General features: G+C 48.4%; 2 protein-coding genes across 6 annotated transcripts in view; one reads left to right on the forward strand and one right to left on the reverse strand.

Moving 5' to 3' along the window:
- The window catches only part of ZMYM3 (zinc finger MYM-type containing 3), a 32,241-nt gene extending 31,967 nt beyond the window's left edge, over positions 1 to 274 (reverse strand). For both annotated transcript variants that reach the window (XM_041485432.1, XM_041485435.1), the window contains exon 1: positions 150 to 274. The gene's annotated coding sequence lies outside the window, so the exon portion shown is untranslated. The remainder of the gene's footprint in view (positions 1 to 149) is intronic.
- Positions 275 to 2,021: 1,747 nt separating this feature from the next.
- On the forward strand, positions 2,022 to 15,596 carry NONO (non-POU domain containing octamer binding). Of its 4 annotated transcripts, none has more exons than XM_041485436.1 (11): positions 2,022 to 2,174; positions 2,339 to 2,507; positions 5,012 to 5,232; positions 6,211 to 6,512; positions 8,539 to 8,634; positions 9,524 to 9,720; positions 10,506 to 10,590; positions 11,623 to 11,725; positions 12,876 to 12,918; positions 13,237 to 13,346; positions 14,565 to 15,596. In XM_041485436.1, exons 2-11 carry the CDS (start codon positions 2,348 to 2,350, stop codon positions 14,700 to 14,702), a joined length of 1,455 nt encoding a protein of 484 aa, XP_041341370.1. In that variant the 5' UTR covers positions 2,022 to 2,174; positions 2,339 to 2,347; the 3' UTR covers positions 14,703 to 15,596. The 4 variants fall into 4 exon arrangements, with proteins under 4 accessions (XP_041341370.1, XP_041341371.1, XP_041341372.1 ...); XM_041485437.1 differs by having other exon boundaries at positions 2,023 to 2,174; positions 5,039 to 5,232; XM_041485438.1 differs by having other exon boundaries at positions 2,023 to 2,174; positions 2,339 to 2,462.
- The last annotated feature ends 2,002 nt before the right edge of the window (positions 15,597 to 17,598 follow it).

The following is a 17,598-nucleotide window of genomic DNA, read 5'->3' on the forward strand; positions in this document are numbered from 1 at the left end:
CGGGGGGCTCACCCACCCCCCCAGCCTGGTACCCGCGCCGCACGCGCCCGCCCCGCCCCCCCTTCACGGGGCCCCAAGACCGGCCCATGGCCCCATCCGCACCTCCCGGGACACCGCCGGGGCACGCCCGCGGCCGCCACCGCTCGTACCTGGCTCTCCCGGTGCTGCGCCGCCCGCTCTACCCAGAACCCGGATTCGGGTCGCGGCCCCTTTAAATGGAGGCGCCGCTCGGAGCCCTCAACGCGCTGCAAGCTGACGGGGGGGCGGCGGCGGCGCCCTATTGGCTGTGCGGAGCGAGGGACGCGCTCTGATAGGCCGCGGTGGGGCCGGGGCTCGCGAGACTCGCTCACCAGCGGCTGCCGCGGAAACGCGGAGCGGAGCCCCGAGCGCGGGAGCGGCGCCACAGCCCGGATCGCCACGGGTGTCTGGAAAATCTGGGGCGGATCCGCCTTGCGGAGCGGGTCCGGGCGGGCGGGCAGCACGGAGCCGGGCGCGGGCGACGGCCGCGGTCTGGCGGGGCACGGCAGGGTGCGGGGGGGGAGCACGGCGGGGGTCGAGGGCCGGAACGGGGCGCCTCGGTTCCCGCCGGTGCCCACGCGGCCACCCGCAAAGCGCGGAGCGGATCGCACGGAATGGGCTCGCCACCCCGCTCCCCGCCCCCCCCTTAACCCTCTCGCTGCCACCTCTCCCGGCCCCAGCCCCGCTGCCGTCCCGGGGGGTCCGGTCCGGCCGCACCGCTACGGCCTCTACCTGCCCGCGGGGGGACCCACCCGGCCGAGCCCGGGCGCCGCCACCGCCTCCCCGAAGCTGGAGCGTCTCCCCGGGGCGGTGAGTGACAGCGCGGCCGGGCGGGGCTTCCGCGGGGGCCCGGGACGCGGCACCGCCCCCGGGAGGGACCGCCTGGGCCGGCGCCCCCCACTCCCGGCACCGCCTCCCCCCGGGATCTCCCTCCCGTGCCCGGGCTGCGCTCCCGCAGCCCCGCGCAGAGCCCGGCATGCCCTTCCCCAGCCATGACAGCGCCCACCTGGCCTCGCCGCCCGCGGCACCCCCTTCCCGCTCCACCCGTGCCCCCCGCGCCGCTCCGCCCCACCAGGCTTGCACTCCCCGCCTCCCCGGGGGTCTCCTGCCGGCGGGACCCGGGCCCCTCCTCTCAGCGGGGCAGCATCCAGCTCTTGGCCGCCCCGCTCCAGCGGGGGGCTCTCCCATCGCTCCCGCCCCCGGGAACCTGCGGTTTCCCAGCCTGCGGGCACACGGGGCTGAGCGTGGGCTGGGACCCGGGGCACAGCCGGGAGCTGCGGGAAAGCGGGCACTCCGCGAGGGCTGTGAGCCGCCCGGGGTTACCGCGCCCGGGAGCGGGCTGGCCGCGGGTGCACGGCCCCTGCACCGGTGAGGCGGCGGGAAGCGGGAGGCTTTATTGCAAGGCGGCGAAACGAAACCCGCCCGAGGCACGATGTGACCGCGCTCCGGGAGCGCCCGGTGCGTTCCCAGGGGCAGGAGCCGCCTTCCTCCCCGCAGCGGGGCAGCGACGGGAACGGGGTCCGGACGACGCGGGGGAGCCCACGGCTGGACGCGGCAAGCAGCGGGCACGGGGATGGGGAACGTCTGGAGGAGAGCGGATCGGCACAGGGCGGCCCCGCGGCGCTGCCCGGGCTCCGGTGCTCACTGGCCGTGGCGGAGGAGCCAAGCCCGGACCCGCCCCGGTGCCATCCTGGGGGCGCGGCGGGGCGGCACGCGCTCGCCGCCGCCGCTGGCCCTTTAAAAGCGCGCGGCCCCCGCGCGCCCGCACCGCGCCTGCGCACCGCGCGCGGGGCGGCTCGCGGCGCTCCCTTTGTCCCCCGCTCGCCTCTCACCCAAGCTTGGTGTCCGCGCCGTGATTGGCAGCGCGCGCTGCCGCTCCGTTGACCAATGGGGTCCGCGCACGGCCAGCTGGTCCCGCCCTTCTACGGCGGCCGCTGTGAGTGACAGCGGACTTGGCCAGTTAGCGGCGCGGCGGCGGGCGCCAGATGGCCAATAGGAGCTCAGGGAGAGGGGCGCCGTGTTAGGCTGCGCGAGTTCCGGCCGCGCGCTCTCCTCTCAGGGCCGCCGCGGTCCCGGTGCCCGTGTCCGTCCCGGTGTCTGTGTCCGGGGCCGGTGCCTGTCCCGGTGTCCGTGTCCCTGTCCGGTGTCGACGCCAGGTGAGGTCGCGGGGGCGGTAGGGTCGCGCCTCAGCCCCGCTCCGTCGCCGCCGGGGCCCGGCCGCGGCCTGCGCGGCCCGCCCCGCCCCTGCACGCGGGGCCGGCGGGAGCCACCCGGGACCGAGCTCCGGGCCGCTTCCCGACCGTGCGTGTGTTGCTTTTAGGTGGGGAAGATGCAGGGCAACAAGGGGTTCAACATGGAGAAGCAGAACCACGCTCCGCGCAAGCAGCACCAGCAGCACCCGCCGCCGTCCATCCCCGCGAACGGGCAGCAGGCCAACAGCCAGAGTGAGTCCCGGGCCCGCCGCGGGGGCCCGCCCGGCCCGGCTCTGGGTAGGCGCTGAGCGACCGCTTCGGTGCAGCGGGAAACCTCGGGTTAGCTGCGGCCCTCGGGGGTGCAACAGGTCTCAGCAGGAACAAAAGGAACCCGGTTTTCCAAGTTAAAACAATAAATGCTTAGACTCCCAAGCAGGCTGCAGCATCTCCTGCTATATCAGTTTTTTTCCCTTGTTGGAAGCTACGGTTTTAATTGCGCCTGGGTTGTATTTGTGGGTTTTCTTGTGGTTTTGCTCAGTCTGCTCGAAGGAACACGCGACTCATGTGGCGTTTGTTCGTAAGTTTTTTGTGTTCGTGAGTTTCTTGCGTTCCCAAAACCAGGGCAAGCTATATAGAGGTTCTGTCTTTGTCTCAAAATCTCAGGAAAAGATCGCTTATAGTTTGAAAGTCAATGTGTTCTTGTCAGTGTGTCTGTAAGCGTCGCGAATATAACAAGCTCTGTCTTTCATTGTCTGGTTCCTGTTTTTTCCCCTGGCGTAACAGATGGCTTCTCAATACAGGTTTTCTTAGGAAACTAGAGACTTAAGAAGCTTGATTGCTAGAGTAATGACTAGATTATACAGGAGGAAGAATCGGTGAAGATTATGTTGTAGTGAAAATGTTGTTGCAGCGATCTGCAGGCACCTCTTAAGACTGATTTATTTTTTTTTTTTTTTTTTAATGAGGAACCAGGAGATGCCCAGCTTCTCCTAGTATTTAGTACCAGTTGACGTTGCTGAAAGCCGTTCTGCTCCAGCGGGTCTCCGGGTTGTGGAGCGGGTGCTTGTGAGCTGGGGCAGAAGGCGTTAATGGCTTCAGGGGCCTGAACTGATCTAACCTGATGGTTTAGAAGTGGCGAGACATCTCCGTTAGCGTTTTGGGATAGGGAAAGAGTGCTTTAGTTTTATTAGATGTGGATTTTTTTTTTTTTTGAGTTTGGACACTTTGGCCATTGAATACAAAAATGTGTTGAAGTCACCTGTGCACTTTGTGTGATTCCTCGGAGTGGGGTTTTTTTGTGACAAGAATACTGGGCTGGTAAAAATCCAGCGTGTTTTTGTTAAGTGGTGGAGTTGAACAGGCTCTTTATCAGTTCCCAGACAATAACAGACAAGAGTGGCAGAGCAGCTGGTTCCAGTCAGGTTGAAAACAATAACAGTACAGCTGTACTGTGGAATTCCCACAGGAATCAGCTTGTACTGCGTGAGTGACTGTGTCACTCCTTTGCATGGATCTCCTGAGGCAGAACAGTGTACTCTGTGTTCCCCTGAGAGTAACTCCGTTCCAAGTACCTGGTGTTGTATCCACAGCCCTTGCAATTGATCCCCAAATACTCATAGTAATGCTGTGAACAAGGCAAAATGTTTCACTCCTGCACCTTTGCTGTGTGAAGTAGATAACTTACTCTGGCTGCTCTTCTCTGAGCACACTCTCAGTCTGGTTATTCAGTGTTGGCCATGGGGGTGTGCTTGCTCCCATCAGAGGGTTGTCCTTGCGTTGTCTTTCTCATTTAGTGCCCTGTTTTGTAACTGGAATCAAGTCATTGATGTTCACAGTTTATTTCATATGTGTGACCATGACTCGTGTCCCCTGCAAAGCAAAGGAGTTGCTTTCTGTTTCCTGTAGTCCTGTGTAGTGAAATTGCATGTGTGTTTAAGAAGGGGCACAGGGTGATAAAGTGGTGCTAAATCCACCCCTGTGTCTGGCACATAACAAAGCTTTCAGGATCATGCTGGACTCTTGCTGAATTAAGGGTTAAAGATTGTATATGCCTGTGGGGATTTGAGAATGTTACTGTTTGTGTTTATTTCTCTTGGATAGCTCAGAAAATATTTTAACCTTGGACTTGATCTCAGAGGTCTTTTCCAACTTTAAAAATCCCTTCTAGGAGAACTTACTGAATAGGGATTTTTTTTTTCCTTGTAATTTTTCTGAGGGCTCACCTATATGGCAGGGGGTTTTTTGGTAATTTTGGGTTGGTATTTTTCCCCACTATTTTAACTATTCCAGCCTTCTCTTCAGCTTGGAAACTCATACTCCAGCACCCATCTCATAGAATATTATCTGTCTGAACAAAATTTCCTCTTATTTTAGTATTTTTTCTAGATATCTGGAGTTGTTTTGGTGTGTTTTTGAGTAAAAGTCTGTTTTCTGGCTAACCTGTGGCTTTTCTGTAGTTATTAATGTCGTAATAGCAAAATCCTGTGTTGTGACTGCAGTTGATATTTTGGGGGCCAGTTGCCTTGACCAGATCTCAAAAAGTTAGAGTGAAATATCTGATGTTATTTCAAGTTGTGTTGTTTTCTCCAGTTCTAGACTGTCATTCACTTGTGTTAATAAGTCCTGAGGTTCAGGTTTTTTTAAAAAAAGCTGTGGGTCCATTCTAAAATAAAACCCCCTCTTTGCTGGAGAGATGGCTGGAGAGGTTTAAGACCAAAATGAACGGATGTGTTACCTGTATTATCCTGTGTCTCTGTAGTCACTGTGATGAAACCTAATAAAATTTATCCCCCCAACTGTAGAGCAGCTGTGTACCTTATTCCCCTCAGATGAAGGCCTGACTATTGACCTGAAGAATTTCCGGAAACCCGGTGAAAAGACCTTCACCCAAAGAAGCCGCCTCTTTGTGGGGAATCTGCCCCCAGATATTACAGAGGAAGAGATGAGAAAGTTGTTTGAGAAGTATGGCAAGGCAGGGGAAGTCTTCATACACAAGGACAAAGGCTTTGGTTTTATCAGGCTGGTGAGTGACTTGGCACTTCGGGGAGTTTTGTGGTGATGGCTCACAATGGAACAGTATTGCTAATTGAAAGTAGTAGATGTTCACCTGCTGATGATCTTAGTAACCTGGAATATGGGATTAGCTTCCAAATGATTTGTCTAGGCCTTGCTATAAGGAGACATGTGAATTTAGGCAACTTGTGGCAGGAGTTATGAGAGATCTGATAAATTTATTCTGAAATCAGTTGGTAGAAAGCAGAAAAAGAAAAACTCCACATGAATGTGATGCTATTATAGACAAAGTGAACTTTTCTATTTCTGGAATATGGCAATACTATGGGCATAGTTTGTTGTGCAGCATTTCTGGCGTGTTTAGTGGTCTTGGGCTAGGGGATCTCTAGATGGTCACGTTGAAGTGTGTCTGAAGGGGAAGTAGGTACCACCATAGAGTGGTTCTCAGATTACTGTGGCTCGTGCACCACCTTTGTTCAAGTCCTGAGGTGAGTGGATGGGGTTCCCACACCCATATCTGGGCCACTTTCATGTAGTGCAGCTGCTTGGTAGTTAATTAGATGAGTGGAAAGGTGTGAAAGTGGCATAGAAGGTCTTTAATAGATTGTCGTACTGTCAGCATTTCCTTATCAGACTTGGTTAATAGATTAATCTTGGTTGTTTTTTTAAAAATGTATTTGTATTTTTTTTAAAAGTGCTTTATAGCCTTAATATAATTGTGTCATAATGAAAATTTCATTGTTTGCTAGTTCATACTAGCTGTTGGACTAAACTTAGGTATTTGTTATATATTTCTCACCCTCCCCGCCCCCAAACTCTGCCTGCTCAGTCATTCATGATAAGGAATAGCTGTGCTTTTTGGCACACTTCTTTCCAAGCTGTGGGAAAATCATTTATTTCTCTCAGAAGTACTTGTTGTGGAGAAATAAGCCTGTGTTTAATCCCGTGCCTTACTGGGAGTTTTAATGCAGGCTGTTTTTATCTGCAGGAAACTCGCACTCTGGCAGAGATTGCCAAGGTGGAACTGGACAACATGCCTCTGCGTGGGAAGCAGCTCCGAGTGCGCTTTGCCTGCCACAGCGCCTCGCTGACAGTCAGGAACCTGCCTCAGTTTGTGTCCAATGAGCTCCTGGAGGAAGCCTTCTCAGTGTTTGGCCAGGTGGAAAGGGCTGTGGTTATTGTGGATGACAGAGGACGATCCTCTGGGAAAGGCATTGTGGAGTTCTCAGGGAAGCCTGCTGCTAGGAAAGCGCTGGATAGATGTAGTGATGGGTCTTTCCTGCTGACTACGTAAGTGTGGATGGAGAGAGGGCCTCTGCTGGCATGTGCAGGTTGGGTGGCATTGGCTGGTGAACGCTGGTTCTAACAGCACAGTGGGACAGATGGGGCACGAGGTGCTAGGGGATTGGCCTGGGGAGATTTTATTTAGCTTTGTTCCAACAAGAGACAGTCTGAGCTGAAGCTCAGGTGTGAAAACTTTCTTCAGGGAAGCTGCCAATGGGGTAAGTGCATAAAACTTGCCAATAAACTTCTCCATAAAACAACCTTAGGGCAATTAAAGCAGCCTTTAAGAGCAGGACCTATTTCAGAGACCATCCGTATAACTTGTTTGGAAACCAAGTGCAAGCGTGTTAATTGTGCACTCTGGGTCACTAACGGGGAGAGTCTTGGGATGGGATTCCATGGGGTGGAATGCCACTGTGGGCATGAATCTGTTGGAGAGGCTGCTCAGATAGATTGGATTGTTTGGAGTTTTCACCATTATAAACTGTTTTCCGTGTGCTTGAATGTAATAAGGCAGAAAAGCATGTTCTCATAATTATGTGAACTTGCTCAAGCAAATGACCAATTCCAGTTGCATTCCACAAAGCAGCTTGTTGTTCTGTTAAGAGGGAGCCATTTCTGATCTCTTGGAAAAAAATTACTCTGTTTTGTATTATGCTCCTAGAATTTGTGACTAGAACACTTCCTGAAATGGAGCTATATTGCTCATTTTTAAAGTAATTTTTTAAAGTTTTATGCTTCTCACCTCCTGTGGATCTGCAGTGGCACAGCTATACACAAGCATATTCCATTTCAAAAAGCAGGTTTTGCTTCTTCCTTTTTTAATACCTGTTTTTCTCCCTGATGTTTCTTGATGCTTCTATAACCAGCATAGTGAGTAGTGCTCTACAGGAGGATTACTGTTAGGGAGCTTTTGCTGAGTCAGAAGTCTATACCTGAAAGAACCATGAAAACAGATTTTTAAAAGTGATCATGCAAAACTAATCATTATCAGTGCATAACTAAGGTTGACATTCAGTCTCTTTATAGTTATCGGTACATTAGGTTCTGGTAACTAAGACCACAAATAAGTCTATTGTTCCTTTCTAGTTATGGTTTGGTTTTGATTAAACTTGTTCTGGTTTGTCCTAGTTCAAGACAGGAAAGCTAGATAAACTGTTTGAAATCTGTTGATGTTAAAAAATAGGACTATTAATAATGGAATATGTCACATGAAAGTGCATTATGGATCTTCAGCTGAGGAAATGGATTTTAGCCTTCCATATCCTGCCTTCCTGCTGGAGCCTGGGTACCCATTGCCACTTGGCACAACAGGATCATCTCTCTTCATTTCCCCAGCCCTGGCACATGGGATTGAGGAGCTCATGGGAAGCTGGGGTGCTGCGTTGTGCTGAGGATGAGCAGTGTCAGTGCTGTGGTGGAGAGCTGATTCAGAGACCAGGTCAATATTCTGCAAGCAGAAGCCAGGAAGACAGAAGCACATCTGCAGTATCTGTTGTGAAGTGCACCAGTGGATTCCCTGGGGGGTGGGAATTGAGACAAGGGCCCAGTGGACCTTCCTAGAGCACTGTTGCCAAGCAACAATAGCACATGGTGGCCTCACCAGGAGAGGATGACTGGATGGTTCAGCCTGCAGCCTCCAGTGAGGAGTGGTGTAGTGACTCTTTGCTTTAGACATCCATAAAAAGGCAGATGGACTTGTGCCACTCTAGAGACAAGACTTCATGCTGAGTAGATCCTACTGGAGCATGTCAGGATTCCAGTTAAGCTGTTAATTTGAAGCAAGTAACTAAAAGTATTATTCTTCCAGTACAATTTTGGTTTGCATTAAACAAGTATTTTGACTTAGTTATACTCCTATTCTAGAGAAAAAGAAAAGAGAGTTCAAAGTGATTCCTGGTTTCACTTCTTGGTTGAGATCCTCAGCTGCTCTGAGTTTTTGAGCAGTGCTAAAAGCAGTTTAAGTTGTGCTTTCCACAACTGCAAGCTTGTTCTTGAATTTTCGTGAAGGCATCTCACTTTTTCATTACAGATTCCCTCGCCCTGTCACTGTGGAGCCCATGGATCAGTATGATGATGAGGAGGGTCTACCAGAGAAACTAGTCATCAAAAACCAGCAATATCACAAGTATGTGCCTGGCATGCAGCAGGAGAGGAGAGTGCCTGTGGGCTAGTGTCTCATTCTTAGAAGGGTGGCTCATCAGTGCTCATCAGGTCCTCCTTTTTTTTTCCATAAATGTGACCTGACTTTGAAAGGAGAATTCATTCACTCTTCTCTTGCCATGATTGGCTGAAAGAAAGCAGTGATTTTGAATCCACACTGCTGGATAAGACTGGCAGCCTTCACATATTTTGTATAAGTCCATTTCAGTTGTTGGAATAAAAAAATTAGGTCAATTTGAGATAACACAAATGACATGAGATTCCCTGGGATGTATTACAGAAAGGCTTTGTAGGAAACATTTGAACCCACAGTAGAAATTTAAGGAATTATGTGACTAGCATTAGGAGATTGTAGAGTTATCCAGGTATAAGACCAGAGTCTTAGAAGGCTTCCCAGTATGGGTAAGAATCCTGTGATCTGAGCAGTTGGCATTAGCAAACCATATGAGCTCATGAATTTTTCAAGTCAGGAAGATGAGAGCTTCAGGAGGCGGAATTAGGAATAGTCCTGTTCTACAGGTACAGAGTGAAAATAACATGCACATTTGGGCAGTGTTTGTTTCTGGAGTGCATCTGTCCATAAACTGTGCAGCAGGAGCAAAGGCTGTTGTTTTCAAGGATATTTCTAAATCTCTTTACCCAGAATCTCTTGGTGTCTTATGAAAGCAGTGTCATTGCTTGTTATGGAGGAGGACAGCTTCCATGCAGGAATAAGATGATGCCTGAGGAGCAAACAAACTGGTGTCTCAGGCACAGTTAGCTGGGGTCTGCTATTGCATTTGACACACAAATGGAGTTTTCTTGGTTCCTCCTTGCTCTCCTGAAGCATTCACTAGCTCTTCATTGTTTGACAGGGAGCGTGAGCAGCCTCCTCGGTTTGCACAGCCTGGCAGCTTTGAATATGAATATGCCATGCGTTGGAAGGCTTTGATAGAGATGGAGAAGCAGCAGCAGGAACAAGTAGATCGCAACATCAAGGAAGCTCGAGAGAAGCTGGAAATGGAAATGGAAGCAGCTCGCCATGAGCACCAAGTGATGCTCATGAGGCAAGGTATCAGTCAGATAAATAAACAGGATGGGAGCAGGGCCCTGCACTGTCTGTGAGGGGGTGGCTCAATAGACTGCCTGGAGGCCATTGAAGGGAAGCTGTGGTGGTTGCTTCTCTTGTAACCAGGCATGGTAGCAGCAAATAAATGGAATTGTAGCATTGTTTAGGTGGAAAAGATCAGCAAGTCCAACCATTAACCTACTTTCAGGTACTTGTAGAGCAGTAGAGTCTCCTCAAGCCTTCTTTTCTCCATGCTGAGCCCCTTTCCCAGCTCCCTCAGCTGCTCCTCATCAGACTTGTGCTCCAGACCCTTCCCCAGCTCTGTTCCCTTCCCTGGACACGCTCCAGCCCCTCAGGGTCTTTCTTGTCATGAGGGGCCCAGAGCTGGACACGGGATTTGAGGAGTGCCCTCAGCAGTGCCCATCAGGGGCCAGTCACTGTCCTGGTCCTGCTGGCCACCCCATGGCTGGGACAGGCCAGGTGCCAGTGGCCTCTTGCCCACCTGGGCACTCCTGGCTCCTGTTGAGCTGCTGCTGACCAGCACCCCAGGGCCTTTCCCACCAGGCACTTTCCAGCCCCTCTGCCCAGCTGGAGCTGCAGGGGGTTGTAGTGACCCAAGGGCAGGACCTGGCACTGAATCTTTTTAGACCTAACATGGGGAGATGCTACTGTATTGGTAAAGGCTCTGTTACCTTTTTCTCTTCTATGTTAGAGTTCTACTTCAGGAATTTGTAAGGGGTGGCATGGGAGATGAGTCTGATTGTGTTTTTTACTGTTGTCTTAAATAGATTTAATGAGGCGCCAGGAGGAGCTGAGGAGAATGGAGGAATTGCATAACCAAGAAGTACAAAAACGTAAACAGTTGGAACTCAGGTAAGGGGGCAGGTTGTGAAATGCTGTGAATCCAGAGCAGAATAAAACATCTCTTCACTGCACCTGATTGTTCATTGTGACAATTTAATTACTACCACAAGTGTGCCTGTTACTTTGGGCTTTATTTGTTCATAGGGAAGAGTGTACACTTGGGTTAAGATGGAAGAGTTAGGAGTTTCTTCCATTGATTAGTATGTGCTTCTTCACATTTCTGTGTCTCAGTTAAGCTCCTTTATGAGGCAGATAGAAAAATCAGAATCTCTGCTGTGATTTAGTGGCTTCAGTGCTGCAGATTGGGAAATCCCATTCCAGCATCTGTTTTCATTTGAGGGTAACTTGGTCTCAGAGATTTCTCTCTCCATTGTAACACTTCCTTGTCTTGGGGTTGTTTTGAGAAGCCCAGGAAGATTACCAGACTATTTGTAATAGAAAGGGCTTGAGAGCTGTCAGGCTTGATGCATGATATTGCATGTAGTCAGCATGCATTTGGGAGCTGCTGTGTCCATAGGGTTGGAAAATACTTCTAAGGTCATGAGTTCAGCTGTAATTCTAACAGTGCCAAGCCCACCATGTCTCTAAGCACCACATCTACACATCCTTTAAATCCTTCTAGGGATGGTGCCTCCACCATTTTCTGGGCAGTCTGTGTCAATGCTTTGTAACTATTTTGGTGAAGAAATTTTCCCTGATGTCAAATCTAAATTTTCCCTGGTGTGACTTGAGGCCGTTTCCTCTTGTCCTGTCACTCATTACCTGAGAGAAGAGACTGGCTCCACCCTCCTGTCAGGCAGTTGTAGGGAGTGATAATGTCCCACTCGAGCCTCTTTTTCTCCAGGCTGAGCTCTTCCAGCTCCTTCAGCTGCTCCTTGTGAGACACACACACAAGTGGTTTTTTCTTTTTTCAAATGAGCTCTCAAAACTGAAAGTTTGAAGTGTAAAGTTTCCAGTGAAGATCCATGAGGCAGCACTGCAACACAGTGATACAGATGGTTGGTGTTTGTTGTGCTGAGCATCCTTGGACTTTCTTTACAGGCAAGAGGAAGAACGCAGGCGCCGTGAGGAGGAAATGAGAAGGCAGCAGGAGGAGATGATGAGACGCCAGCAGGAAGGCTTTAAAGGGAATTTTGCTGATGCGGTACGAGTGCTCCTACATTTCCATTACATCTGTGCACTCAGATTTTCCCTTCCACTGCACAGCTTTCTGTGAATTTTCAACTTGGTAGGAGGACTGTACATCAGTAGTGCATTCTACCCTAAATTGACTCCCTCCAATCTTAATACAGTTTAGCTGGGAAATTGTAAATCTCCCTGTTCTGTTCCACTGCTCTTCACGTAGGACCCTCTGTAGCTGTCTTGCTGTTCAGAAAAATGTAGGCTGACTAATTCTGTTCTAACAACACCACACACACTGTCCTGAAGCACTGCAGCAGAAGGCTGTTAGGATTATATGACTGGCAATATCCCTAACTTGCACTCTGTCTTAGTCACGATAAAATGATCCCAACTGAAGGCATTGCTGCAGGCATGGTATATGCTTGTACTTAAAAGTCAGTTGGTCAAGTATTTTTTTGTAGTGTAACCTGGTGGTAACCTGCCTTTTAATAACAGTATCTGTAGTTCTGTAGAAAAATGCCTTGCAATTTGTTTCCAGTCCCAGCCACTTTCTGTTGTGGAGGCAGCTGTAGGGCTGTTCAGGGGGCATTGGTGCAGCTGGGGGTAAGTGTTCAATGCTTACTGGTGCAACTTGGCCCCTAGGCAAAATAGCTAAATATGTGTCAAACTGAAGTGCCTCTGGTTTTGCAGTGGGAGAAATCCATGACAGGTGTTTCTGGTGCTTGGTTAATAAAAGAGAAATTGAGCTCACTAAATGGTATTTTAATGCAAGTGCCCCAGTACTATGTCTTTATGTAAGCTTGCATTCCTTTCAACAGGAAAAGCTTCTTAGCTATGCTGAGGGAGTAGCAAAACTAATTCCATCTAATGTGTTACTACTGCTCAGCACATCTTTCCATCAAGATGTCTTTGTTAAAGTCTGCATGGCAGCTTTGCTGCTGGATGTTTTATTATAATTCTGAAAAACAACCTTTTATAATGAGATATTTAAAATGAGACCTTTTCATTCAGCAGCTATCACGTGAAGGTTGCTCCTGCCTTTCTTTGAAATTTACACTGGGAATTACTTTTCTACACATTGTTCAGTAGTAAATCCTCAGAACTCTTTTAGTTTGTATAATTACATTTTTAAAAGCCTGATTATCAGTTGAAATGAGTGTCTGTCTTTCCAGAGGGAGCCACCAGACATGCGAATGGGACAGATGGGTATGGGAGGTAAGAGTATTCTTTGTTCCTGTGCATGTTAATTTCCTTACAAAATCTACCCTTTTTTTAGTGATCTCATTTTATTGGCTTCTTATTTAGAAACTCAGTCAAAGTAATCTCCCAGGCTAGTAAGAGGAAGTATTCATGTGACAGGAAACACAACATGCTGTAAAGCAAGATCAGCTGGTCTTGACCTGATAGCGCAAAGCTGGTTAATGGACTGGACTCTGTCCCTGCGTGGAACAATGTTTTGTGGCTCTGGGGTGATGAGCAGACTCCAGTCACTGTGTGTGTGTGCCAGGACTATTCCTCAGTTTTCTTTTCCAGGTACCATTGGCATGAACAATAGAGGAGCTATGGGTGGTACCAATGTCCCAGCTCCTGCACCTCCTGCTGCTGGTCCCGGAGCTATGATCCCTGATGGAGCCATGGGAATGGTAGCGTATCTCCATCTGCTTTTTGTACACACCTCTAAAATGCATATTATGTTGGTTCCAGTATTAAGCATTAGCTGCTGAAGTTGAAGCTTATTTGTCTACCCAGACCTGTTGCTTCACTCCTGCTAAAATCTTTAGAAGTTAATCTTGCCTTGGTACTAGCTGAAATTTTCAGGAGATTGAGCCAAGTCTAATAATGGCTTAATTTACTTCCAAGAGAGCTAGTGCTAAATGCTTGTTAGTAAGATCTTAGCAGTAATATGTGGTTGTTTTTAAATGACCTAATGGGAAGCACTTTATTAAATTGAGAGTTTTTTGAGAGTAGATTCTTGTAGGCATAAAGCCAAGCTTTCAGGAATATTCTGTTCATCACCAGTTTCATAACCAGAAAAGGGTTGTCTCCTGTTCTCATATGCCAGAATGAGTTCAGCTAATTTGCTTAGGAGGTCAAAAGCAAAGAATCAGTGATGTTCATGCTTATTTGTTTGACTTTTTAAAATTTTCGTATTTGATTTACTTTTAAACTTTACTGCAGGGTTTTGCAATAGACCCTGGCTTTTGTGGCATTTGTCATTCCTCTCTGTCACACAGAGGATTGGCACTCCCACAGTGTCAGCACTTCCAGTCATCAGCAGAAACAGCAGCAGTCATAGTAAAGTTTGTCGTGAAAGTTCATCTTCCTTCAGTGGTTTTTATGAGCTGGTCCAATAAACAGTTTTCCTGCAAACATTCCTACTCAGACTTCTTGCTCTGTCATGACTGCTATGACACAGATTTTTTTTTTTTATCATAAAGAACAGTTTTATTTGTCTAAATACTTCTGTACCTAAGTGGTAGGGACAGCAAAGCAGCTGAGGTTAAGGGAATGTGCACTACACAGGGAAATTAAAGGGCAAGATGAAGCCAGAAGTGGAAAGGGAAGGTGAGTTCAGATGCACACCTGCTGCACAGCAGGGCTCTGCTCTGTGAGGTGGTGCACTCAGTCCCAGAATGTCTGACTGCAGGTTGTGTGGGGAAAGGAGCTTTGTTCTGCAGTGCTCCAATGGTGCAGGATGGGGACTGGGGGATGTTTTTGGCAGGATGAAGGTTTGCGGTGAGGTCAGCTGGAATTGTGGAATCCTGGTAGAATTGGAATCAAACAACTCAAACTGCTTTTAACTGCCCTTTGTTCTCCCTTGTTTTTCTTCCTGCACCTTCTGCACTTGTCCTCGTTCCCAGACTCCACCACCACCTCCAGACCGCTTTGGCCAGGGTGGAGCCATGGAAGGCCTTGGAGCCATGGGAGGGAACCCGCCTGCCTTCAACAGAGGAAATCCAGGGGGGGATTTTGGCCCTAACAAGCGTCGCAGATACTAACAGGATTAAGCTAGCCCCTGTACATGCCCCAAAGAAAGAGATCTTGGCAGGCCACACAGGGTTCATTCAACCTGGGGGGGAGGGGGGATGTTTTACAGATAGTTAATTGGGGCCTGTTTTGGTAAAGCCACTCTAGGACAAGGGGAGTGCAGTCTGACTGGTAAAAGGTTTTGGAAAATTTCATGTGGTGCATTCCTAATTTCAAAGTGAAAAATGAATTCTGGGAGGCTGCCGTGGTTCAGTAACAGTAAAATCTTGCAAGGACCCTAATGCCTTGACCATTCCAGGTTTCCTATTTGCAGCTGAAATCATGAGACTAAATTAGGTAAAATTTCAGTATGTCTTGGCATTTTTTTAGTGTAGTGTACCTTGCTTAAGAGCACAGGGGAGTCTCTGGAGAACCAGGGCAGCATTTGGGTACTTTGCAGCTCCCGTGATTTTGTAAATTTATATAGCTCCAAATGATATGTCATGTAGTGAATTGGAGGAGGTTTTGTTTGTTTCTTTTTCCTTTTTTTTTTTTCCTCCTAACTTGTTAGTTACTCTTTTTACCTGGACCATTTGTTTCTTTGAAGTAGTTGACAGTCGTGCAGCCTGAAGGGCTGGGAGGTTCCTGTTTGGATGGATTTTTTTGATAACGTGTTGTATCTCTTTATTTTTACTGGTAGTAAAGTACAATCTATTGGATAAAGAATACTGTATCTCATGCTGAAGATTTAACTGAAACAAATGTTTGTATAATCCTAACCTTGCCTGTCCTTTGTGTAGAAGTACTACAAGATTTTTCATTTAGTGTAAACTGTTTGAACACAAACTGTAATTGTCCCACTAAAAAGTTTGAGTTTGTCTGAGGAATGTTACAGGAATGCATTATTAAAGTGGATTTTAAGCCTTTTTTATCTGGTGTCTTGTTTCTTCTGTTTTTTAATACTAATGTCTACATGTGGGTTGAATTTAATGAAGCTTCTGGTTATGGCATGAAAGTTGTTCTTGCATAGCTCTGTAAAGAGGGTGTTCAACCCCTGAGGATTTTCTAGCAGTTTTCCTTGTCACAGAACAAGTTTTATTTGTGGGTTGGAATGTGACCTTCAACTTCAGCAGGTTAGAATGCAGAAGGGGAGCTGCTGACATACCTGGGCTGTGTCTGCTGTGCTTGCAGGGAGCTGGGATGCAAGACTTGTCTGTGTGTCAGCTGGGGCTCAATTCCTGTCTCAGGTGCTAAGTAAGGAGTTGTCTGTCTGTTCTGTGCTGCAGTTGCCTGTGGCTGGGACCTTCCAGAACTCCTGTTCTGGGACAGGAAGGAGAGGACTCACTGGTGGCAACAGTAATGCTTTATCTGGTGTAATACTTGAGGGAATCTGTAGGGACAGGAGCCTTCTGTGGCTTCTGTTCTCACACTGAGTCTCTGGAGTTGAGACTGCCAAGGGGTAAGCTTAGAAATAAATTTAGGTGAGAAAAGGTGGAGGGAGGAAGTGATAGCCTAAAAGCATAAGAAGTTGCCTTGAAAAATTGTCAAATAGGAAAGATAAAAACATTTTAAGATGGCTAATGTTGCCACAGCAAGAACCTTAAATTAGGGTTTGGTCCTGTAGGTACTCTTTAAGTACAGGGGAAGATGAAATAATCTCTCTGGAGCCTTGAGTAGTTTACCCCTTTCTTTGGATGGCTTTTAGTTAACCTGGAATGAGATGATAAGATGTATGGAAGAGAGGCTGCAGCCAATGCTCTTTCTTTTTCTTAATTTGTTTTCCACATTTGAAAGCATCAGCAGCTGGTTTGCTGAGATGATATGGTATCTAATGGTGGTTATCAGCTTGATTGTGAAGCATGAAGAGTTTGGTGATGTTTTTCATCTGCCTCATTTGCTAGAACAGCTCACTGTTGCAAAATCTCAAGTGAGAATGCTAATTAGCTTTTCTGTTGCCCTGTGGAAGATGGATCTGTTCTTGCAGCTTGTGTCTGGAATGAGGCTGGCAGACATTGACTAGTGCCATGGCTGTTGGGTAAAGTACATTGTTTAATTCTGAAGTGTGAAATATGAGGAGAAGAAGCCATGAAGTTACATCCAGGTATCTGTATTACCTCCTTCAGTTGCTCAGCTGGCTTGTGTGTTACTGAGCAGCAGGAGAAATTGCTGTGAAACAGTGAAACAGCAGAGCTCAAATGTTCAGCATCACTGTTGCTGAACAGTTCTGAGCAAGTATAAGATAAGGATGGGTCTGGTTACTGCCTTTCCCTGGGAGAAAAGGGTGTGTAAAATCACAGGGGAGGAGGAATTTAGCGCTGCTCAAAGCCCATCTAACAAGATTTCAAATACCGAAACTAAAGATCCAGTGGCAGCAATGAAAGAAAACTAAATTCTGGTATGGATCCTATAGGTAACTATTCTTAATTTGCTTTAAAGGAAGAAACTGAAAACCTGTGACTGAGTAAGGAAATGGTAAAGCAAACCTTTACTAAGGTTTTCAGAGGCATGTCAGGGACAGGCTGACTGTAGTGCAGAAGCATTTACAGCTGGGCACAGGAGCAAGCAAGGCTGCCTCACTCCAGAGCAGTTCCTTGCTCTGCTGGAGCCCTTTGGGGTTTGGTGGTGGTGCTTGCACTGCCTGTTCCAGGTAATGAGTGCATCCCCTGAGGCTGGGCTGTTCGCAGCACTGCTGTGCTGAGGCTCAGCCACTGTGCAGGAGGGAATGTTTCCCTCTGCATGCCTTTGCAGAGTGCTGGCTGTTATGTAATTGCAGACTGATGAAATACTTTTACTCTTCTGAGGATAAACCGTTGCCTTTTGCTGTCATATTTGATCAGCTGGTTTAAAATGCAGCTCTCCAGTATCAGTTTGTATCACACCAAGGATTGATGAGCAATTTGGTTTTACCATTTTGCTCTTAACTTTAAA

Source organism: Pyrgilauda ruficollis, unplaced genomic scaffold, assembly GCF_017590135.1.
Source record: "Pyrgilauda ruficollis isolate IOZ18807 unplaced genomic scaffold, ASM1759013v1 scaffold7, whole genome shotgun sequence".
NCBI lineage: Eukaryota > Metazoa > Chordata > Aves > Passeriformes > Passeridae > Pyrgilauda > Pyrgilauda ruficollis.

Excerpts from the sequence above, each read along its gene's own strand:
- NONO (XM_041485436.1), top strand. The coding sequence starts at position 2,348 with ATGCAGGGCAACAAGGGGTTCAACATGGAGAAGCAGAACCACGCTCCG. Across the intron at positions 2,508-5,011 it reads CCCGCCCGGCCCGGCTCTGG|AGCAGCTGTGTACCTTATTC; the intron begins GTAGGCGCTGAG and ends CCCCAACTGTAG. Across the intron at positions 11,726-12,875 it reads AAGGGAATTTTGCTGATGCG|AGGGAGCCACCAGACATGCG; the intron begins GTACGAGTGCTC and ends CTGTCTTTCCAG.